The sequence below is a fragment of the Muntiacus reevesi genome, chromosome 2 (assembly GCF_963930625.1).
Source record: "Muntiacus reevesi chromosome 2, mMunRee1.1, whole genome shotgun sequence".
Taxonomy (NCBI): Eukaryota; Metazoa; Chordata; class Mammalia; order Artiodactyla; family Cervidae; genus Muntiacus; species Muntiacus reevesi.
The window spans coordinates 32,558,000-32,581,898 of NC_089250.1; the positions used below are offsets into that span (position 1 = coordinate 32,558,000).

Below are 23,899 nucleotides of genomic sequence, written 5' to 3' on the forward strand. Positions count from 1 at the left end.
CTTTCACTACTACTACTAGAGTAAATACTTGACAGACAAAGTATTGAAGCTTTCCCTTTTCTTTTTACTAGTTATTGATGACCTCTGAACATTTTAGAAAATTAGAATCACAGAAACATAATTTTGTTTCATTCTTTTGCAATCTTATGTATAGGTTAGTAAAACTGGTGCTGAAGGTGCTGTGCTGGATGAAGCTAAGAACATCAACAAGTCCCTTTCTGCTCTTGGAAATGTCATTTCTGCTTTGGCTGAGGGTAGTGTGAGTACACTTGTTTTCTATTTCCCTGTTATCTAATGGGGAGTCAAACATAGATAACATACGTATGTGTAGATGTGAGTGAGAGGGATTCACTGAATGAATAGGTGTGAATAAGTTGCCTTTTAAGGATTTATTTTATAATATTAGTGTGTATATCCTAATTCCCATTTTAATACTACTACATATTTTATTACCGAGAAACCCATTTGTCTTCTTTGGTTTTTTGTTTGTTTTTGTATGTAGACATATGTTCCATATCGCGATAGTAAAATGACGAGAATCCTTCAAGATTCCTTAGGTGGGAACTGTAGAACCACTATTGTAATTTGCTGCTCTCCTTCATCGTACAATGAATCTGAAACAAAATCTACACTCCTGTTTGGTCAGAGGTTTGTTTTTGTTAAGAAAATATAAAGTCTAATGTAGATAGGCATTTCATTTATTAAATCTAGAAAAGTTTCAGGATAGATATATTCAAATCTGTGTGTATTATTAGTGTGCTAGAAAACATTAAAGTTAAGTGTTAACTTGAGTCAGGTTTATGTGAGAAGCTTCAGTTCAGCATTAAAGAAAATGAAACATTTGAATCAGATAATAAAGCAAAAACCTGAGGGATATGATCATATGTTAAGCCTATTGACATATGTGACCTGTTTAAATAATGGGATAACTGTATATGAGGTGGTTAGCTGAGGAAAATCAATAATGATGACTTTGACTGTCATTGATCATTGCTTTTCTTAATTCTGCCTTACAAATGAATTGGAAAAATAATGGGCCCATATTTTTTTTTTTCTTATCAGGTTGCTGATTTTTTTTTTTTTTTAATCTATTCAGAGGTGATGTAACTGACCCAAATATAATGGGTTGTGAATAAACACTATACTAAGTACAGCTCCTAGAATTTAGTCAGAGATAACTAGACAAGAATAGTTAAATTACCTAGCCACATATGCTTATATTACAGAGATATAGATAGCAATTGAAAATAATTAAGTCACATTCTTCCCCTCTTCCCCCAACTACTTGTCTTAGGGCCAAAACAATTAAGAACACAGTTTGTGTTAATGTAGAGTTAACTGCAGAACAGTGGAAAAAGAAGTATGAAAGAGAAAAAGAAAAAAATAAGACCCTCCGGAACACCATTCAGTGGCTTGAAAATGAACTCAACCGATGGCGTAATGGTAATAACTTACAAGTTTGTTGTTTAGGGTTTGTGGAATAGAGATTCAGAGCTATTTTATAAATTTGAGACTCTTATATAAATGAAAATAACAACATATTAGGGATGACCAAATAAAAATGAATAAAATGTTTTACTTTAAATTCTGATTTTACCTGGAATAATAAATAGAGGCATAAAGGCCAGCTAGCTGGCTATTGAAGTCTCAAGATGGCAAGATGTTTAGCTTAGAATGAAATCAATTAAAAATACAAGATTTGATGACTGGCTTTAGAAGATAAAGGGGAGCATCAAAGATAATTCCAACTTTTCAGAGCTCAGGGACTGAGCAGATAAAGTTGATAAGAGCTGCTGAAATTGAATAAAATTAAAATTAATTTTAGAGAGGTGAGTTTTGTTCTATTCGGTTGTCTTTATTTTAGGAGAGACAGTGCCTATTGATGAACAGTTTGACAAAGAGAAAGCCAACTTGGAAGCTTTTGCAGTGGATAAGGATATTACTATTACCAATGATAAGCCAGCAGCCACAATTGGAGTTACTGGAAACTTTACTGATGCTGAAAGAAGAAAGTGTGAAGAAGAAATTGCTAAACTGTACAAACAACTTGATGACAAGGTAAGTATTATTTGTGTTCTCTTTTGTCTTAGAACATTATTGACTTATTTTTATTTTCTAATTTCAGTATTAATGGGTCCTCATGACCTATGTACATACTGCTTGGTTTCTGTAACTTTTTGAAGATCATTGTATTAACAAAAAATATAAAATGACCATTTCTGTTTCCATGCAGAAACTGTGTATGAGGCATACCTTTCTTCCCTTTCTCTCTAAGCTGAGAGAACTTTCAAATTTGACGTGGATTTTTGGAGAGCCTTAATGAAATGACCTTTTAGAATCAGCTCTCTGTGGCGCTAATGATAAAAATGATGCAAGAGATTAGACTGAGGGAACAGAATCAAGTGGAAATACTGTCTTCTACTTTGATGATATCAGTAGTATGAAAAATAGCACAATTATGAACCAAATAAAAGAATGGGAAAAACAACAGTAAAGAGACTAGAAAAAATTTTTCTGGTGTTGTCTTTGTTTTTTTCTTAGTAAGTGATGTTTTTAATGTATTTCAAACAGGGATGGTAGGTAGGTTTGAAGTGGCTACATGGCATTATTTTCAGTAATAGCTTTAAACATGTTTATTATTTTTAGCATTTTAAGTATTTTGTGAATAACTTTCATAACAAGCTTTTTTTTATTGCATGATAAGGGTGTTACAGTTATTGATAATTGAAAGAAGCTCCATTTGTTTCAACATCTTTCTAAGATAAGCGATTAGAATAAGCTATGTCAAATTTGGAGAAAACAACTTTGAAATACTGGGGAATGGGTGGTAATCTTACAGTTTGTGTTATGAAACAGAACCAGCTTGTGAGCTATTCTGTTAACTTGTAACTGAAAATTCTAGGATGAAGAAATTAATCAACAGAGCCAATTGGTAGAAAAACTGAAGACACAAATGCTGGATCAGGAAGAGGTAAATTGAATACTCCTTCCGGAAAAGCTGTATAGTTTGTCATTGTCCCTTAAAAGATGAAGGCGTCTACAGCGCTCAGAACATACTACAGTACATTAAAAAAATTTTTGAATATGTCCATGCTTCACTGTGGATATCCTACGGGAGTAGTACATCATACAGACAGAAGCAAAGATTGACGACTTCGTGCTTTTTGGGGTTGGGTTTTTTTGTTTTTTTTAAGTTTGAGTTAAGTCTAACTGGAGGAGAGAGGATGATTTTCTTTTTTTGCATTTATTCTTTAATATACATCTCCTGGGCATTTCAACTCTGTCTTTTGCTTTCCTTGTACAGTGCTTTGTCTTATTCTCCCCCAAACATTTCTTATTGATCCTTGGACTGGAGTAACCTTAGGTTCTCCCTCCCTTTATGAAAAGTATTTCCACATGGAAATGATGAAGGAAGGAGTATAAAAAACACTTAAACACCGATATATGTCTAAAGGGATTATTAAAGAAAAGACTGATTTCTGAATCACATTGGCTTTGTTTTTAGTAATTCATACTTTAGTGTATGACTTTTATCATGGAAATGAGAATATCAGTGAATAAGGTTACTTTTTACTCCACTAATTCTATCCTCCTTGACCTGTTTTTCATTTCTGTGATCTTCACTTTCATCTTGTTTCTTTCAAGTTCCTCCTCTCTAGTTTGTCACTTTGGACCCTCATTTTACCTTACTTGGTGGTCAATTCAGTTCAGTAGCTCAGTCAGTTGTGTCTGACTCTGTTACCCCGTGAACCGTAGCACACCAGGCCTCCCTGTCCATCACCAACTCCTGGAGTCTACCCAAACCCATGTCCATTGAGTCAGTGATGCCATCCAACCATCTCATTCTCTGTCGTCCCCTTCTCCTCCTGTCCTCAATCTTTCCCAGCATCAGGGTCTTTTCCAATGAGTCAGCTCTTCGCATCAGGTGGCCAAAGTATTGGAGTTTCAGCTTCAACATCAGTCCTTCCAGTGAACATCCAGGACTGATCTCCTTTAGGATGGACTGGTTGGATCTCCTTGCAGTCCAAGGGACTCTCAAGAGTCTTCTCCAACACCACAGTTCAAAAGCATCAATTCTTCCGCGCTCAGCTTTCTTTATGGTCCAACTGTCACATCCCTACATGACTACTGGAAAAAGCATAGCCTTGACTAGACGGACTTTTGTTGACAAAGTAATGTTTCTGCTTTTTAACATACTGTCTAGGTTGGTCATAACTTTCCTTCCAAGGAGTAAGCATCTTTTAATTTCATGGCTGCAGTTGCCATCTGCTATGATCTTGGAGCCCCCCAAAATAAAGTAGCCACTGTTTGCACTATTTTCCCATCTATTTCCCATGAAGTGTTGGGACCAGATGCCATGATCTTAATTTTCTGAATGTTGAGCTTTAAGCCAACTTTTTCACTCTGCTCTTCCACTTTCATCAAGAGGCTTTTTAGTTCCTCTTCACTTTCTGCCATAAAGGTGGTGTCGTCTGCATATCTGAGGTTATTGATATTTCTCCCAGCAGTCTTATTTCCAGCTTGTGCTTCCTCCAGGCCAGCGTTTCTCATGATGTACTCTGCATATAAGTTAAATAAGCAGGGTGACAATATACAGCCTTGACACACTCCTTTCCCAATTTGGAACCAGTCAGTTGTTCCATGTCCAGTTCTAACTGTTGCTTCCTGACCTGCATACAGGTTTCTCAAGAGGCAAGTCAGGTGGTCTGGTATTCCCATCTCCTTCAGAATTTTCCACAGTTGATTGTGATCCACACAGTCAAAGGCTTTGGCATAGTCAGTAAAGCAGAAGTAGATGCTTTTTCTGGAACTCTCTTGCTTTTTTGATGATCCAGTGGATGTTGGCAATTTGATCTCTGGTTCCTCTGCCTTTTCTAAAACCAGCTTGAACATCTGGAAGTTCACGGTTCACATATTCTGAAGCCTGGCTTGGAAAATTTTGAGCATTACTTTGCTAGCTTGTGAGATGAGTGCAATTGTGCGGTAGTTGAGCATTCTTTGGCATTGCCTTTCTTTGGGATTGGAATGAAAACTGACCTTTTCCAGTCCTGGGGCCATTGCTGAGTTTTCAAATTTGCTGACATACTGAGTGCAGCACTTTCACAACATCATCTTTTAGGATTTGAAATAGCTCAACTGGAATTCTACCACCTCCACTAGCTTTGTTCGTAGTGATGCTTCCTAAGGCCCACTTGACTTCACATTCCAGGATGTCTGGCTCTAGATGAGTGTGAGTGATCACACCATTGTGATTATCTGGGTCATGAAGATCTTTTTTGTACAGTTCTTATGTGTATTCTTGAGACCTCTTCTTAATATCTTCTGCCTCTGTTAGGTCCATACCATTTCTTTCCATTATTGAGCCCATCTTTGCGTGAAATGTTCCTTTGGTATCTCTGATTTTCTTGAAGAGATCTCTAGTCTTTCCTATTCTATTGTTTTCCTCTATTTCTTTGCATTGATCACTGAGGAAGACTTTCTTATCTCTCCTTGCTATTCTTTGGAACTCTGCATTCAAATGGGCATATCTTTCCTTTTCTCCTTTGCTTTTCATTTCTCTTCTTTTCACAGCTATTTGTAAGGCCTCCTTAGACAGCCATTTTGCTTTTTTGCATTTCTTTTTCTTGGGGATGGTCTTGACTCCTGTCTCCTGTACAGTGTCAAGACCTCCGTCCATAGTTCATCAGGCACTTTTGTCTATCAGATCTAGTCCCTTAACTCTATTTCTCACTTCCACTGTATAGTCATAAGGGGTTTGATTTAGGTCATACCTGAATGGTCTAGTGGTTTTCCCTACTTTCTTCAAAAGGGATAATTGAAAGTGGTCCTTTGAGGTTTGTTCCGGGGATTGGAGCAAAGACTGTATAACTTCAGTAAGAGGTATCTGAAAAGTGAACGTGTAAGTCACTCAGTTGTGTCCGACTTTATGACCCCATGAACTCTACAGTCCGTGGAATTCTTAAGGCCTGAATACTGGGGTGGGTAGCCTTTCCCTTCTCCAGGGGATCTTCCCAACCCAGGGATTGAGCCCAAGTTTCCTGCACTGCAGGTGAATTCTTTACCAGCTGAGCTACAAGGAAAGCCCAGGAGATGTCTGCCATCAGTCAGATTAATCCTGGTTGAATCATATTATTTGTTTCAACTCTAGTAGCATTGTTTATCAAAGGGGCACTGGTATCATTTGCATAATTCTCCATTTATATTGTTCTGTCCATTTTACAGGACAGTTGGCGTCCCTGGCTCCCACTTCTAAGTGACATTAACACTCTACCCCATTAGAAAACTCCTACAAATTCCAGATGCCCCTACTTCAAAGCAACTGACCTACATGATGGCAGTATCCTCCTAAGAGTTTATTGGCTTCTTGCAGTTTAGATTTTATTTGCTGATACCATGTTTTCCTCAGACATAGCTCAGGTGCCACCCTCTGTTGCCAAAAGAAAACCTAAACTTTTAAAGCATCTACTGATTTATTTTTTTTTCTATACACACTGTTAGAAGCCTTGTGTGTCTTTTTCTTTCTGTTAGTGTGCACCTGACAATAATTTTCCTATTCTAGCCTCCTTCTCCTTGAATACCCATCCAGAAATATCTTTGTCATGTCCTGTCTCCACTATGGCTCTAACATTTCATTTTGTATTGCATTCGTTTGTGTATCTGTCTTCCACTAGATTTTTTCCATCTCCCACAGTGTTAAGCCCAGAATGTGCACACAGTAGGTATTCAGTAAACCTGTTGAATGAATAGATGTTACCATATGTAGTAATATCAACATTTCATTCCGTTTTTGGCTTGCAAGTGATAAAAAGTTTTGTTTTTTTTTTTTAAACTTGTTTATGTTTTAAAAACCAGTTACTCAGTGTACTTTGGATAAAATAGATATTTTTATTCCTTCCTACAGCTTCTGGCATCTACCCGAAGAGATCAAGATAATATGCAGACTGAGCTGAATCGCCTTCAGGCAGAAAATGATGCCTCTAAGGAAGAAGTAAAGGAAGTTTTACAAGCCTTGGAAGAACTTGCTGTCAACTATGATCAGAAGTCTCAGGAAGTTGAAGACAAAACTAAGGAATATGAATTACTTAGTGACGAGCTGAATCAGAAATCGGTAGGGTACAGTTCTCTTTCTTAATAATTTAGTAAAGTATTCTTAATTGAAAAGTTACCTAAGTAAATTATTTCTGTAAAAGCTCAAAACTGATAGCATAGATTCTTCGAAGAACTCAAGTGTCAACTTTATTTCCTCCCATATATGAAGCTTTAAGGTAGAGGAAGAGGGTTAGTTTTTTAGTTTCTAAAGGTCTATTAATATGTAATTAAAGTGATATTTTAATTGGCTACATGTTGACTGCTACTGCTGCTAAGTCACTTCAGTCATGTCCGACTGTGTGCAACCACATAGACGGCAGCTCACCAGGCTCCCCAGTCCCTGGGATTCTCCAGGCAAGAACACTGGAGTGGGTTGCCATTTCCTTCTCCAATGCATAGAAGTGAAAAGTGAAAGTGAAGACGCTCAGTCGTGTCCGACTCTTAGTGACCCCATGAACTGCAGCCTACCAGGCTCCTCCGTCCATGGGATTTTCCAGGCAAGAGTACTGGAGTGGGGTGCCATTGCCTTCTCCTACATATTGGTTACTCCAGATAATATTCTATTGTTAAAAGAAAAAAAAATTGACTAGTTGCCCAGTAAAGTTATTAGCCAACTGTTCAAACTCTGATTTTAAAAATGTGCACAAAAAGCAAACTAGCAGGATATATGATTTCACATAACTTATGTTTTGTTCACTGTTAAATTTCCAATACCTGGACCAGTGTCTTACTAGGACAGTGTAATAGCGTCATCATGGTTCCCCAGGGAATGAAGATTTTTGTTTTCATCACTGTAAGGCAAGAATCACTGCCCTCCGGCAGTGATGCCAGAAATCGTATACAACTGTGACTGCTTCTGCGATATTTGGAGCATCACCATGGATGAGCTCTCTTCTTCTTAAAGTTTTGTTGTTAATGCTGGCTTCTTGTTTAGAAATCATATTTAAAGTTGGACACAGGATTAGTGCTCACTAGTTGTTTCCCTGTCATATCAAGTGTTTAAAGGAAAGCAATCAATGCTATGAAATGACATTTTTAGTAGCCTTTCTGCTCCTAGAGAAGTTCCTTTTCCCTTTTTGATCTCCCAAGTTACATTTAGCTTGAAGTTATAATTAATACCATGGAAATCAAAATACCTTTATAACTCTTAACTGAGTTGCATCATTAGCAAACCTGATTTCTATATGAACAAATGATAGGAGTTTCCTAAAACTCTGTAAACTGTAAGTTGGTCCTTAGCCATTGATTTCAGCCTGTATGGCTGTTCTGTTTGTGTTCCAGTTTATATATGAGCACTGTATTGGTAAGGAGTTAGAAACCCCTAAAGTGGTCTGCATCTTTTGATATACTTAAGAATATTGCTGTTCAGTTGTTAGAGATATTATCTGGTAATTTGGATTTGGTAGTATATTGTAGATCAAACTGAGTGAACTCACAATCTGCTAGTTTTCAGACACTTAAGGAGATGATCAGAAGAAATGAGCAGCTGAAACAATGGTATCTTTACTAAAAGATACTGATTAAAAGTCAGTAACTTGCATTAAAAATGAAGTATACGATCTGTGACACAACGAACAGTTTTAAAGCAGCCAGATTCAGTTGAATTTTCAAAATTGTGGTGACTTTGTTGCTGGTAAGCCAGCCATTATTTTAAATTTATAATTATAGTAATTAAACTCATATAGTAATGCTACTTCACTGTCTCCTGGATAATTGCATGTATCATAGTACAAAAGTAGTAGTAATTACCAGGTGAATTCTTTTCAGAAACTAAATACTATATAAAAAGCAGATAAAACTTATCAGCCATCTAGAAGACTTATCAGTTCCATACTAACATATATTTTCTCAGACTGTTTCCAAAGGTAATAAATGAAAATCAAATCTAGTTAATTTGAAAGTTTTCCATTTCTAGGTAGAAGACATCCAATCTCAAAAATTTGTGAAGTAATACAAACTGTCTGCTTTTGATGGAGCTACAATATGGCTACTTTACATGGTCCTCTTAGGCCTAAAATACATTTTAAATTTGAGCTGAGAGCTAGCCCAGAACTCAGTAGAGAATTCAAGAAAATGAAAGCAGAAAATAATGGTTTTGTGAGTACTAAATGAAAATACCTGTCAATATTTGAGTTGCTCTTTCATTTAATAGATTTCACTTTTGTGTTTTATTCTATTAGGCAAGTTTAGCAAGTATAGATGCTGAGCTTCAGAAACTTAAGGAAATGACCAACCACCAGAAAAAAAGAGCAGCAGAGATGATGGCATCTTTACTAAAGGACCTGGCAGAAATAGGAATTGCTGTGGGAAACAACGACGTAAAGGTAACTAACTACCTGAGAGTAAGCACGATTATCTGTATAGAGCTCATGCTTTCATTTTTCACAAAGTTCTTTTCATACCCATCACCTCCTCCTCCAAGACCCATCTGTAGTAGAGGGTATTAGCTTCATTTTAAATAGATGAGGAAGAGGGAGAAGATAAAGGGTGCTCAAGGAGACATGCTCAGTCAATAGCGTTTATCTGGACCACATGTTTGGTTTTCTTCTCTATGTAAAGATTTTTGCACTTAGAAATTATTGTTAATAAATTACTACACAGAAAGTGTGTAATTGAAACAATAGCTCCAGGGGTAAACTGTAAGTTAGCTTCTGGTTGCCCTAAGTGTTTAAAAAGATAAAAGGTGAGCACTGCTAATTAATTCTTTATATTTTGAAGTTTTTCAGACATACAGTAGTAAACAGGACAATATTGTAAACCTTAGAGTTAATCACTTATCAAAATTTTGCTACATTTTTTCTTTTCTAATAATCTTTTTCAGGGTGTGGATACTCGTTATATTAGCACTAGTGTGTAGTTAAAAAAAAATCGCAACCTGGTAGATTTTAAAACTTAGATAAAAAATACAAACAAGACTCTTAACTGAAAAACATGCACATAACATGAAAGGTTTGTATGTTGCAGTAGATATTTGTATGGACTTCCTTTTTTAAAATTAAATTCTAATTATAGTGATAAGGAGAGCAAATTTATACTTGAGTTTATAGTGAAACCCAGGTAAGCAGCCCTGTTTAACAAGAGTTGGAAGTGAAATAAAAGCTTTCACTGTGGAGCACACTTTCCTTTTGTTGTTATTCTGAGCTGTTGTTTGTTGATGGAGGCAAGGATTCATTCTCATAATTGTGTCATTTCTTAATGCTGGCTCACCTTATCAGAACAGAAAAGCATTAAACATTGAATGATGTGACTTGCTCTTTCTTCACTGTCAGTCTGAACATCCTGCCCTGTCTTGTGTGTGGTGAAGTATGTGAGATTGATCACGTTCTGTTGGAATCTTCTGGGATAAAAAAGTAGATTTCCTTCGTATTCTGAACACTGCAAACATGTTCAAATTTTTCTTTGTAAGTTTGTGGCTTGTTTTTAGAAAAATTCATCCATTTCATTGGAGAAGAAAATGACAATCCATTTCTGTATTCTTCCCTGGAGAAGTCCATGGACAGAGGAGCCTGGCAGGCTACAGTCCTTGGCATCACAAAGAGTCGGACACAACTCTTTGTTGTTTTGGACACAATAAAGAGTCAGCAACACTTTTCACTTTTTTCATCCATTTCATATTCAGATAATTTAAAAGTGAAGAAGTGGTAAAGGTAGAGAAAATAAAGAGTGAGGCTGGCTTATGTCTTGTGGCACAGCCACTGATAACCAGACATCTAAACCACTTTTGTCACTAAACCATTGTAGTATTTTGAAAACAAGTCAGACTTGCAAATAGGTTCTTTTCTTTTCTTTTATTTTAAATAGGTTCTTTTAAAAGAAAAAATGGATCCCCAGTATTCTTGTGTTTTGCATGTAATTCTTTTCCTGTTAAACATCATCAGTAAGCGCTGCTTGAGTTCCCCTTGTTTTGCATGTTTTGCATTATGTTTCACTCTTTGTGTTGTACAAGTTTCTGGATTTTGATGAATGCATAATATAGATCCACCATTGCAGTATCAAAATCATTTCACTGTCCTAACAAGTTGCTTGTTCTTTACCTGCTCATCCCTCTCCCCTGAATCACTGGCAAACATTGATCTTTTTAACTGTCTCTAGTTGTGCGATTTCCAGAATGTCACATAAGTGGAATCATACAGTGTTAGCTGTTTCAGACTGGCTTCTTTTACTTAGCAGTGTGCATTTAATGTTTTTCCATGTCTTTTAGCTTGATAGCTCATTTCATTTTTGTATGTAGAAGAAAGTGAAAGTGTTAGTTGCTCAGTCGTGTCTGACTCTTTCTGACCCCATGGACTGCCTGCCAGGCTCTGTCCACGGAATTCTCCAGGCAAGAATACTGGAGTGGGTTGTCATTCCCTTCTCCCGGGGATCTTCCAGACCCAGGGATCGAACCCATTGTCTGCATTGCAGGCAGATTCTTTACCATTTGAGCCACCAGGGAAGCCCTTTTGTATGTAGGTAAGTACCTGTTGAAGCCCACTTTGGTTACCTCCACTTTAAAGCTGCTATAAACAGACATTCATGTGCAGGTTTTTTGAGTGCATAAGTTTTTGATTGAATGGGTTAAAATAACTAAGAGTGTGATTGCTAGATCATAGGTTAAGACTACATTAGCTTAGTAAGAAACTCCCAAACTGTGTTCAAAATTGGCTTGTAGCATTTTTTGCTCCCACCAGCAACAAAATGAAAGTTCTGTTAATTCACATCCTCACCAGGTATTTGATGTCATAATTTTTTTGGTTTGAGCCTTTTTAACAGATATGTGACATTATCACACAGTTTTGGTGTTTTTGTTTTTAATTGAAGGATAATTGCTATACAACATTGTGTTGATGTCTGCTGTACATCAACATGAATCAGCCATAGCACACTGTTTGAATTTGCGTTTTGGACTCTTGATTTTCTTACCTTGAATTTTAAGAGTTCTGTTTGTGTGTTTTGAATAATAGTCCTTTGTTAGGTATGTGTTCTGCTGATATTTCTCCCAGTCTGGCTTATCTTTTGGGGGGGGGGGCTTATCTTTTTAATGAAGTCTAGCTTGCTATTCTTTGTCTTCATGGATTGTGGTTTTGGTGTTACACTTTAAAACCTCATCTCCAAACCCACGGTCACCTAGATTTTCTCATTTGTTATCTTCTAGAAGTTTTTTGGTTTTGAATTTACATTTAGGTATATGATCCATTGGGAGTTCATTTTTTTCTATGAGGTATTTACATGTGGGTGATTAGTTTTTCCAGCAGTTTACTGAAAAGACTGTCCATTTTCCATAGTTCCCTTTGTCCTCTGTCAGAGATTAATTGACTATATTTGTGTATGCTATTCGTAGGCTTTCGATTCTTTTCTAATAACCTATTTGTTCTTTTGTCAGTAGCATGTCATCTTGATAACTGTAGCTTTAGTAAGTCTTGAAGTTGGGTGGTGTCAGTCCTCCAACTTTGTTGTTCTTCTATATTATGTTGGCTGTTTCTTTTAAGTGATAATATGAATGACATCAGAAAGAGGTTTTTAGTTTCAGATTCCCTTGTTTCCTTGTTTTGCTAGTATATTAGAAAGTGATTGACTTTTGTGTAAGTTAATCTTATATCCTGTAATGTTGCTATAATGGCTTATTAGTTCCAGGAGTTTTTCTTTAAACAATCATGTCATCTGCACACAAAGACAGGTTTACTTCTTTCTTTTCAAGCTCCTTATTTTTAAGTTCAAGTATAGTTGATTTACAATATTGTGTTAATTTCTCCTGTAAACCCAGGTGATTCATTTATACATAGATACACATTCTTTTTCATACTCTTTTCCCATTATGATTTAGCATAGAATATTGAAGGTATATTCCTGCTATACAGTAGGACCTTGTTGTTTATCCATTCTATATATACTGTTTTGCATCTGCTAATCCCAACCTCCCACTCCGCCCCACCCCCTGCTCGTTGGCAAATACTAGGTAATGCCCAGAAGTGGGACTGACTGCTGGATTATATGGTAATTTTATTTTTATTTTGAGAAACCTCCATAGTGTTCTTCATAGTAGCTGCACAAGTTTACATTCTCACCAGCAATATAGGAGGGTTCCCTTTTCTCTACACCCTCTCCAACATTTGTTAGTTGTAGACTTTTTTAAAGTAGGCTGTTCTGACCAATGTTAGGTGGTACCTCATTGTATTTTTGATTTGCATTTCTCTAATAATTAGTGGTATTAAGCATCTTTTCATGTGCCTTTTGGCCATCTGTATTTCCTCTTTGGAGAGATGTCTGTTTTAAGTCTTCTGCCGCTTATGGGGGGTGGGGGTGTTTGTTTTGTTGTTGAGTTGTAACTGTTTGTATATTTTGGAAATTAAGCCCTTCATGGTCTCACCGTTTGCAAATATTTTCTGCCATTCTGTAGGTTGTCTTTTTGTTTTGATTATGGTTTCCTTTTCTTTGCAAAAGCTTGTAAGTTTGATTAGGTCCCATTTGTTTGCTTTTGCTTTTATTTCTGCTGCCTTGGGATACTGAAGTTAAGAAAATATTGCTATGATTTATCAGAGAATATTTTGCCTATAATCTCTTCTAGTTTTATGGTGTCATGTCTAAAGTTTAAGTCTTTAAGCCCTTTTGAGTTTATTTTTGTGCATGGTATGAAGGAGTATCTTAACTCCATTGATTCATCTGGCTGTCCAACTTTCTCAACACCATTTGCTAAAAGACTTTTTCCTATTGTATGTTCTTGCCTTCTTTGTGAGAGGTTAGTTGTCCATAGGTGTGGGTTTATTTCTGAGCCAGTATCGTGCTTTTTTTGCTGACTGTAGCTTTGTAGCATTGTCTGAAGTCTGGGAGGGTTATACCTCCTGCTTTTTCCTTAGGATTGCTTTGGCAATTCTAGATCTTATGGTTCCATATAAATTTTAGGATTATTTAGTTCTGTGATGAATATCATGGGTAATTTGATCGTAATCCCATTAAATCTATAGTTTGCTGTGGGTAATATGGCCATTTTAACAGTATTCTTTCAGCTCAAGAACATGGAATGTCTTTCCATTTCTTTAAATAAACATCAGGTTCCTTTATTAGTGTTTTGTAGTTTTCAGCATGTAAGTCTTCAGCCTACATGGTTCAGGTTTATTCCTGTTTTATAGGTTTATTGATATGATTTTAAAGGATACTGGGGTTTTTTACATTGCCTTTCTGATACTTTATTGTTAGTGTAAAGAAATGCAACCAGTTTCTTTTTTTTTTTTTTTTTTTTTTTTTTAATATTATTTTATTAGTTGGAGGCCAATCACTTCACAACATTTCAGTGGGTTTTGTCATACATTGACATGAATCAGCCATATAGTTACATGTATTCCCCATCCCGATCCCCCCTCCCACCTCCCTCCCCACCCGACTCCTCAGGGTCCTCCCAGTGCACCAGGCCCGAGCACCTGACTCATGTATCCCACCTGGGCTGGTGGTCCGTTTCACCATAGATAATATACATGCTGTTCTTTCAAAACATCCCACCCTCACGTTCTCCCCCAGAGTTCAAAAGTCTGTTCTGTATTTCTGTGTCTCTTTTTCTGTTTTGCATATAGGGTTATCGCCACCATTTATCTAAATTCCGTATATATGTGTTAGTATACTGTAATGTTCTTTATCTTTCTGACTTACTTCACTCTGTATAATGGGCTCCAGTTTCATCCATCTCATTAGAACTGATTCAAATGAATTCTTTTTAACGGCTGAGTAATATTCCATGGTGTATATGTACCACAGCTTCCTTATCCATTCATCTGCTGATGGGCATCTAGGTTGCTTCCATGTCCTGGCTATTATAAACAGTGCTGCGATGAACATTGGGGTGCACGTGTCTCTTTCAGATCTGGATTCCTCAGTGTGTATGCCCAGAAGTGGTATTGCTGGGTCATATGGCAGTTCTATTTCCAGTTTTTTAAGAAATCTCCACACTGTTTTCCATAGTGGCTGTACTAGTTTGCATTCCCACCAACAGTGTAAGAGGGTTCCCTTTTCTCCACACCCTCTCCAGCATTTATTGCTTGTAGACTTTTGGATAGCAGCCATCCTGACTGGCGTGTAATGGTACCTCATTGTGGTTTTGATTTAGAAATGCAACCAGTTTCTATATGTTAATTTGTATCCTGCTACCTTGCTGAATTCATTTTATCAATTCTAGGTTTTGTGTGAATTCTTTAGGGTTTTCTATATATAGTATATTATCTACATATGACAGTTTTACCTATTTCCTTTCAATTTGGGTATCTTTTATTTCTTGTCTGATTGATGCGGGTTAGAACTTCCAGTACTATGTTGAATAGAACTGGTGAGGGTAAGCATCCTTGTCTTGTCCCAGATGTTAGTGGGAGGGTCAAGCTCTATTTTTGTTTGTTTTTTATTTTTATGTTTTTCGGTTGGGGAATTATTTTGGTCATACTGTGTGGCTTGTAGGATCTTAGTTCCCCAACCAGGGATTGAACCTGGGCTCCAGCAGTGAAAGTGAGTCCTAACCACTCAACCACTGGTTGAGCTTCTTTATTTTTTGACACTGAATATTGTACTGGAATTTTGTAATGAAACTCATGAAAGTTACTAAGAAATGTGCCCTAACCACAGTTCCTCCTTAGTGAGGAAGTCATTCTTTTCTAGCCACCTAAACGTCATTATTTGTTAAGTTTTGAACTGGACTTACATATAAACAGTAAATTTACTGAGCACCTTTGAGGAAGAAATCCACAAATTGAAAGAGGTAGAGTTCATTAGTTTTGTTTGTTTATATGTTACATTTTTCTTCCCTGTAGACGTGTGTTAAAAGTTAAGTTTAGAAGATAAGGCAAAAATTAAGCTCTCCTTTACTTACCCTTTAGTAAAAACACTATTTAATTAAAAAATTCCAAGCTTCCTACAAATATTGAGTAATATTAAAAGTATTTAATTTTGTTTAAGATTTTAGAACCTAATTGGGTAAACACACACCAAGAAAGACTTTTTTTATCTTTCATTTCTGTTTCTCCTTTTCTCACAGCAGCCGGAGGGAACTGGCATGATAGATGAAGAATTCACTGTTGCAAGGCTCTACATTAGCAAAATGAAGTCAGAAGTAAAAACCATGGTAAAACGCTGCAAACAGTTAGAAAGCACACAAACTGAGAGCAACAAAAAAATGGAAGAAAATGAAAAGGAGTTAGCAGCATGCCAGCTTCGTATCTCTCAAGTATGTGTTACAAAACAAACCTTCCTCAATTTTTTGAACAGCCACATATAAATTTTATTTACTGTTAGAGTTCTAAGAAAAATGACCTTTTGTAGGTTATTTTGAGTAGCAACATTAAGCAGTTAATTCAGCTACTTTTTCCTACTCTAGCTGCAGTGTGATAACATGAATGATTCAACTGGGTTATATTTGGTGACATCTATATGTTAAGTATAGGAATTTACTAGAAAGCTGTGACTGATGACTATTGAAGAATCTGGAATAATTCTAGCATAAGCAAAACTGCAGAGCCAGTTAGATGGCTTTGGCAACTAAATGGATGAGATCATTCAGCAGGATAGGAATTGGAGGAGAAAGGTAGAGGTTAATGTTAGTTGAAGATAACAGAATATTACCTGAGAAATCAGCCTTCAGTTCAGTCGCTCAGTCATGTCTTACTCTGCGACCCCATGAACCGCAGCACACCAGGCCTCCCTGTCCATCACCAACTCCCGGAGTCCACCCAAACCACTATGCATTGAGTCAGTGATGCCATCCAACCATCTCATCCTCTGTCGTCCCCTTCTCCTCCTACCCTCAATCTTTCCCAGCATCAGGGTCTTTTCCAATGAGTCAGCTCTTCACATCAGTGAAGTATTGGAGTTTCAGCTTCAGCATCAATCCTTCCAATGAATATTCAGGACTGATTCCCTTTAGGGTGGACTGGTTGGATCTCCTTGCAGTCCAGGGGACTCTCAAGAGTCTTCTCCAACACCACAATTCAAAAGCATCAATTCTTCAGCACTCAGCTTTCTTTTTGGTCCAACTCTCACATCCATACATGACCACTGGAAAAACCATAGCCTTGGCTAGATGGACCTTTGTTAACAAAGTAATCAGCCTTTAAAGTGTCTTATTTTGTAAGTGTTAGAAACTGCACAGATGACCATTTCATTGATCAAATTCTTTTATCATTTTAAAAAACTTGCCCCTGAACATTTTGGTCTTAAGTATTTTGTTCTGTAAGTTTATTTATGTTTAATATATTGATAAATCTTGCCTACTTTCAAATACTCTGAACAACTGAGTATGTATGAGAGGTTTTATTCCACTTCATAACAGTTTATTTTCCTCAAAAGCACGAAGCCAAAATCAAATCATTGACTGAGTATCTTCAAAATGTGGAGCAAAAAAAAAGACAGCTGGAGGAGTCTGTTGATTCCCTCAGTGAAGAGCTAGTCCAGCTTCGAGCACAAGGTACCCTCTTCCAGTTATTCATGAGTTACATCTATGTTATAAACTGTTACTGACTTCAGTATGATTGTAGTAAACATATTCACACTGATGGAGAATACACTAGTAAGAATACAGACCAATTGGAATAGTAAATATTACATTTTAGTGTGGCTTTGAAACATATTTTTTTTTGAAACATATTTTTGAAATTGTTTTTGAATATGGAAGTGTCCAATTTCTAAGTTGTGTGTGTTTGCGCGTTTGCATGCACGTGTCCTGACACAAGGGACTTAAAAAGCTGTCTTGTTTCCCTACCACATGCTAGCCCATCTATTGCAGAATTTGGCAAAGAAAATAAAGGAAACCATAGTATCAATACAAAGAACATAGCTACAGTTACTAATCAGTATGTACTGAGTAAAATTTACTTTGTGGCATTTGGGTAATTTAAAGTCAAGTACTGTTAAGGAAAGTTGTTTAGTCAGTTAGTCATGTCTGACTCTTCTGTGACTGTAACTCGCCAGGCTCCTCTGTCCATGGAATTTTCCAGGCAAGAATACTAGAGTGGGTTGCCATTTCCTTCTCCAAGGGATCTTGCCCATCCAGGGATCTAACCCATGTCTCCTGCGTTGGCAGGAGGATTCTTTACCACTGAGCCACCAGAGAGAGCCCATTAAGGAACCTAGCCTCATAAAACCCATTTGCCCCTTGGTTTGATTCAAGAACTCTCTTCTATTTTCTCTTACCACCCAAACAGAGAAAGTGCATGAGATGGAAAAGGAGCACTTGAATAAGGTTCAGACGGCAAATGAAGTTAAGGTAAGCTTGGTGTACCATTGGACTCTAATGGTTTTAATTCATCATTATTAATCATGATTAATCTGACTTAAAATCCTTTTCCCCCAATTATTTTAGCAAGCTGTTGAACAGCAGATCCAAAGCCACAGAGAAACTCATCAAAAACAAATTAGTAGTTTGAGAGATGAAGTCGAGGCAAAAGAAAAACTTATTACTGATCTTCAAGAGTAAGTGTACTTTCCTTTCTTCTGAGGTAATAGAAACTTAAGACTTAACTCTTTAGACAGGAAAAAAGGTCACTGGTGGGTAATATATCCTTATTTCTAATGTTTCTAACCTGCATTTTTCTTTGAAACAATATTTGACTTGAAAATAAAGAATCTTCATTTGTGAGTAGAACTTCTAGTCCCAGTGGAAGTTTTTGAAAATTTTTCTTAGGTCTTTTGATATAGATATTCAGTAAAAAGAAAAATACTCCCCAACTTTAACCATTATTTCAGATACACATCACTGTCTTCTCCAGATCCTTTCCTTAACGTTTTTTAAAAATACGCTTTTTTAAAAAAATTATTTATTTTAGGCTGCATTGGCTCTTGTTTGGGGCATGCAGGCTTCTCTAATTGTGGTGCATGGCTCCAGGGAGTCTGGCCTCTGTAGTCTGTAGCACTCGGGCTCTCTAGTTGAGGCATGAGAGCTCAGTTGCCCCACGGCATGTGGGATCTTAGTTCCCTGACCAAGGATTTGAACCCAAGTTCCTGCATTGCAAGGTGGATTCTTAACCACTGGACCACCGGGGAATTCCTGAGAAAAACTTTATGAAAATTGTGAGTTTTAGAAATGTTTCTTTTAATAGAAGTGGTTGTCTTAGTTTTTCTACAACATATTTTTCTTACTTCCACAGCCATACACATATAGCATAGAATTGATAGAAATTTGAGGTCTTTGACCAAATCATGATTTGAGTAGGAGGCAAAGGAGAATAACAAAAATTGATGACAAAGCTTGGGACATGGAACTTTTTGTTAATGAATTTAGGGAAAGAATTCAGGAGAATGAAACATACAAAATCAAGATATGGTCTCAAACCAAACTGAAAAATATCATATGGCTGAATGTAGCCATATGATATTTCTGCCTCTGTGAATGGCAGCCTAAAAGAGGAGGCCTGGTGTATGTGAATGGTGAGACTACAGAATTTAAGATTTTGAACATTTTTAATTACAGCATTCAGAAAATGATGATGTTGATCTTGTGAGGTGTTTTTTATTTTGTCAGCCAAAACCAGAAAATGATGTTAGAGCAAGAACGCCTGAGAGTAGAACATGAAAAGTTGAAAGCTACAGATCAGGAAAAGAGCAGAAAACTACATGAACTTACGTGAGTAGACATTTTGATTCAGGTGTAAAAATAAAAACTAAATTAGAGAATTACAGGCATTGCTCTCAGTTATATTTAGTGGATCAATGTTTCACTTTGTGTAGGCTAAGGGGTGTTTTTCTTAAACCCTCTGAGTTGGTTTGATTTATACCTAAAAACATGCAGTTCATTCTTTAGTGAAAGCAGAGTCTTATATTTCACTGATAATCAACATTCAGATTACTTCAAGATCCATCATAAAAATAAACCTAAAGCGTGACATTTAGAAGTTTAGATTTCAGGATCTGCCACAAAAACTGAATTTTTGTCAGATTTGATCTTGCATAAAAACACATTCTTTTTTGTCTTCAGTAATTTATAATCTGTAATTTTCCATTAGCCAGAGTTGTTTCTGATATGCTATATGATAATGCATATTCTAAAATTCAGAAAGAGCCATTCCTTATTCCTTAAATTCTGCCACATGGTCTTTCATCTCTCCCATTGCTATATTATGACAGTTCTTTCCTGATAACCTATAGATTTTAGAAGTTTATAAGGCATATAGAAATTTCTTTGAAAGACTAAACATTGGTAAATTTTCTCAAAATAAGATCTTTTTCGTATATGAATTTAAGCATTGATCCTGTCATATAAAAATATTTGATTGAATATTTGTGCTAAATAAAACTAGAATTTATGGACTCAAAGTTGAGCCCATATTTATTGTATTTGTATATTCTTCTACTCTTCAGGGTTATGCAAGATAGACGAGAACAAGCAAGACAAGACCTGAAAGGTTTGGAAGAGACAGTGGTAAGAAAAACTTGGAAATAAATAGGATTGGGGGATATTAATGGATTCTTCCCCTGGTTTTAGTAAATTTGAAGACCAGCTTCTAAAAATACTTATTTCTTAATTCAAGGCAAAGGAACTTCAGACTCTACACAACCTGCGGAAGCTCTTTGTTCAGGACCTGGCCACCAGGGTTAAAAAGGTGATAAAATAATACCAGGGTGAATACTTATGTAATGCTGCTTACTGTTTTTGTTGTTCATCACTAAGTCATGTCTGACTCTATGCAACACCATGGACTGCAGTATACCTCGCTCCTCTGACCTCCTGTCTCCCAGAGGTGGCTCAAATTCATGTCGATTGAGCCAGTGATGCTATCTAACCATCACGTCCTCTGCCGCTCCCTCTCCTTTTGCCTTACAGCAGTGCTTTCTGTGTGTAATTGTATTCAAAAGTGAAATAACTTTACATTGTCCTAACACTTTTGATAGTAGTTAAACTTAGACCTTTTATTTGATCCAGTAATATTTTTTCATAGCATTGATTGATCTTTTTCTAGAGTGCCGAGATTGATTCAGATGACACTGGAGGCAGTGCTGCTCAGAAGCAGAAAATCTCCTTTCTTGAAAATAATCTGGAACAACTCACCAAAGTCCACAAACAGGTAATAAAGAGTCTTCCACTGTCGCTGCAATAAAAACTGAGGAGTGACAAGCATTTGAATCTTAAGAGTCCTAAGGATTTTCATACCCTGAGCCATTCTGTTACTCTGTCATGCAATTAATTATAAATAAACCACTAGCAATTTTTATGTTAGTTACTGTTTTTAACAGCCTTTTATCAAGAGGCCAGTAAAAGACAGGTTGTTATTTTCCTGGTAGGGCTTCAGGTCTCTCAGTTTCCTTAATTTATTCATGCTCATTTTTAAATCTCTGGGAGACAAGTCTTTAAGTTAAAATAAGGTTGGTGTTGGTTTTTTTTGGTCTTCATACATTTAATACCTCAGAGTGTGAAATATATAATATAACAAGGCAGTTCATTTTTTTTCTTTATAGAGACTTCCCTGGCAGTCCAGTGGTTAGGACTCTACATTTCTACTATTGGGGGTTCCAGATTTGATCCCTGGTCAGGGAACTTAAGATCCCGCAAGCTATACAGTGTGACCTCCCAAAAAAGAGGAATACTTACTGTGGGGTTTGTTTGTTTCATTCACTTTTTTCTTTTATTAAGGCTTGATAACGTGATTCAGTTACTTATTTTTTAAGCTCCTGGCATACTTAATTGTTGTATGCCTTTGTTCCTGTAGACCTGGTGTTTGCGCTAGAGTGAGATTCAGGAAATGTCAGCCTTTCAGCTCTTACTAAGGACTTATTAAGGTTACGTTTACTTGTGGGTCTTACTGTATCTAAAAGGATTTTCATGTCCACCAGATGAGTCTCTTAATGAAGAGATATAATGCTATGTTATAACGTATTGTCATGGGGGAAAGAACAGTCTCACCAGCCCCTCAATATTGAATGAAATTATATTTGGGGGGAGACATGTGAGTGTATTTAGAGATATATGTATTATCTGCATATTGCTGCCTAAATTAAACTAGCTGTGGGAAAACCTTAACATAAAATGTAGTGTTTTTTTGTTTTTTTCCCCCAAGAGAAGTTATGAAATGTTTATATTTTTTCAAATCATCAGTAAAGCCAGAATTCTTGTTTTCTGTGTCTGCCTTTAGCTGGTACGTGATAATGCAGATCTTCGCTGTGAGCTCCCTAAGCTGGAAAAGCGACTCAGAGCTACAGCTGAGAGGGTGAAAGCTTTGGAGTCTGCGCTGAAAGAAGCGAAAGAAAATGCATCTCGCGATCGCAAACGCTATCAGCAGGAAGTAGATCGTATAAAGGAAGCAGTCAGATCAAAGAATATGGCCAGAAGAGGACATTCTGCACAGATTGGTTAGTGGGCACAATAAAACTGTGAAACTTTGCTTTGGTTTGAGTATTTGTATTTACTTGAGAATGAAATCTGATTTGTCCTATGGTATTTGTTACATTTTCTAGTTTACCAGAGGGTGGCACTGTTGGGAGTGAAGAGTGTTGAGGCATAGCACCTTAACAGGGGAAGGAGCTAAGTCAGAACTAAATGAGCAAGACTGGTCAGGTTTAGAGAAACTAATAAGGTTTTTAATAGGTTAGTGAATTTAACCTTTCAACAAGATTTCTAAGGATTGTATAGGTCCTTGACAAAAGGATGTAATTGAAAAGAAAAAGAGAGATGGAAGGATTTGCTGAGAAACAAAAAGCCAAAGAAAAAACCTTTGGGAATTTGTTGTAAATAAAGAGAAGAGACTTAGTAAGTCATTGTGGTTGTGTGATATTTATTCTAAAGTAAGCGTTTGCTTTTCATACTAGCTAAACCTATTCGTCCCGGGCAACATCCGGCAGCTTCTCCAACTCATCCAAGTGCGATTCGTGGAGGAGGTGCGTTTGTTCAGAACAGCCAGCCGGTGGCTGTGCGAGGTGGAGGAGGCAAGCCGGTGTAAGCTCCCCACGACACGCACGGGTTTGTGATCTCTGGTTTGTGATCTCTCTCTGGCTTTTGAATCACAACTGTCCATGGGAGGTGTTCAGCCACTGGTGGTTAAATACTTTTTTGGATTCTAACATTAGTAGCATGATTTCATTTTACATATGGGATTCTGAAAGTAACTTAACCATGGTTTCCTTTAGAGATTTTTCATAACTCAGATCATAATATCTGCATATTCAAATTTGTGTTCTTACTGTTTTTAACCTAATATTGGGTCATTTTTTTAAAGCTCTTACTATTATCTAGTGTAAATACCATGGTTTTATGGCTATTTTACTGGATATTTAATTATGTTAATTTTTTCATACGTGGAATTTTCCAGTATTGAAATTTTCATTTATGAAATTTGAAGTAATGAAACATGTTTTTATACGTCCTTACTTTCAGATTATTTCCAGAAGATTCCCATAAGTGGAATCACAAGAAAGTGAACATCTGTAAGATTCTTGACACATACTAACACACTGCTATTCTGAATGAATATGCTAAATTGTATTGTAGCCAAGGACCCTGTCTATTTTGTTGCATCTTTGCCAGTATTAATAGTTTTTAAATGTCCAGTTTAATAGGCTGGAATAAGCATCTCATTGATTTATGAATGAATTTGAATTTTTCATATATTTATTGGCCCATATATACTTTTTTTTTCTGTGTCCTTTGCCATTTTACTATTGTGAGTGGTTTTTATGACTGATTTATGAGTTCTTTCTGTTTCTTTTTAAATTCAATAGCTGCACCCTATCAAAGGATAGACAATTATCACAAAGCAAGAAGATAAATATCTGGAAATACCACCCAATATTTATATCTTTCTGGAACTTTCTTTAAATTAGGAAGGTTAAAATGTAAATAACTATAACATACTACCAGTATACTATGCTATTCTGA

The 23,899-nt window shown here is 36.6% G+C and overlaps 1 protein-coding gene across 5 annotated transcripts in view; it reads left to right on the plus strand.

Moving 5' to 3' along the window:
- The window catches only part of KIF5B (kinesin family member 5B), a 49,306-nt gene that overhangs the window by 20,660 nt on the left and 4,747 nt on the right, over positions 1-23,899 (plus strand). Inside the window, exons 9-25 of one of the 5 annotated variants that reach the window (XM_065921196.1) lie at positions 155-259; positions 503-648; positions 1,295-1,443; positions 1,865-2,058; positions 2,903-2,971; positions 6,902-7,108; positions 9,270-9,413; positions 16,079-16,267; positions 17,386-17,503; positions 18,240-18,301; positions 18,398-18,507; positions 19,556-19,657; positions 20,392-20,452; positions 20,562-20,633; positions 20,991-21,095; positions 22,161-22,377; positions 22,834-22,998. In XM_065921196.1, the coding sequence (XP_065777268.1) occupies positions 155-259; positions 503-648; positions 1,295-1,443; positions 1,865-2,058; positions 2,903-2,971; positions 6,902-7,108; positions 9,270-9,413; positions 16,079-16,267; positions 17,386-17,503; positions 18,240-18,301; positions 18,398-18,507; positions 19,556-19,657; positions 20,392-20,452; positions 20,562-20,633; positions 20,991-21,095; positions 22,161-22,377; positions 22,834-22,964 (2,181 nt within the window). In that variant the 3' untranslated portion in view covers positions 22,965-22,998. The remainder of the gene's footprint in view (positions 1-154; positions 260-502; positions 649-1,294; positions 1,444-1,864; positions 2,059-2,902; positions 2,972-6,901; positions 7,109-9,269; positions 9,414-16,078; positions 16,268-17,385; positions 17,504-18,239; positions 18,302-18,397; positions 18,508-19,555; positions 19,658-20,391; positions 20,453-20,561; positions 20,634-20,990; positions 21,096-22,160; positions 22,378-22,833; positions 22,999-23,899) is intronic. The other 4 variants (XM_065921194.1, XM_065921197.1, XM_065921195.1 and 1 more) reach the window with 4 other exon arrangements.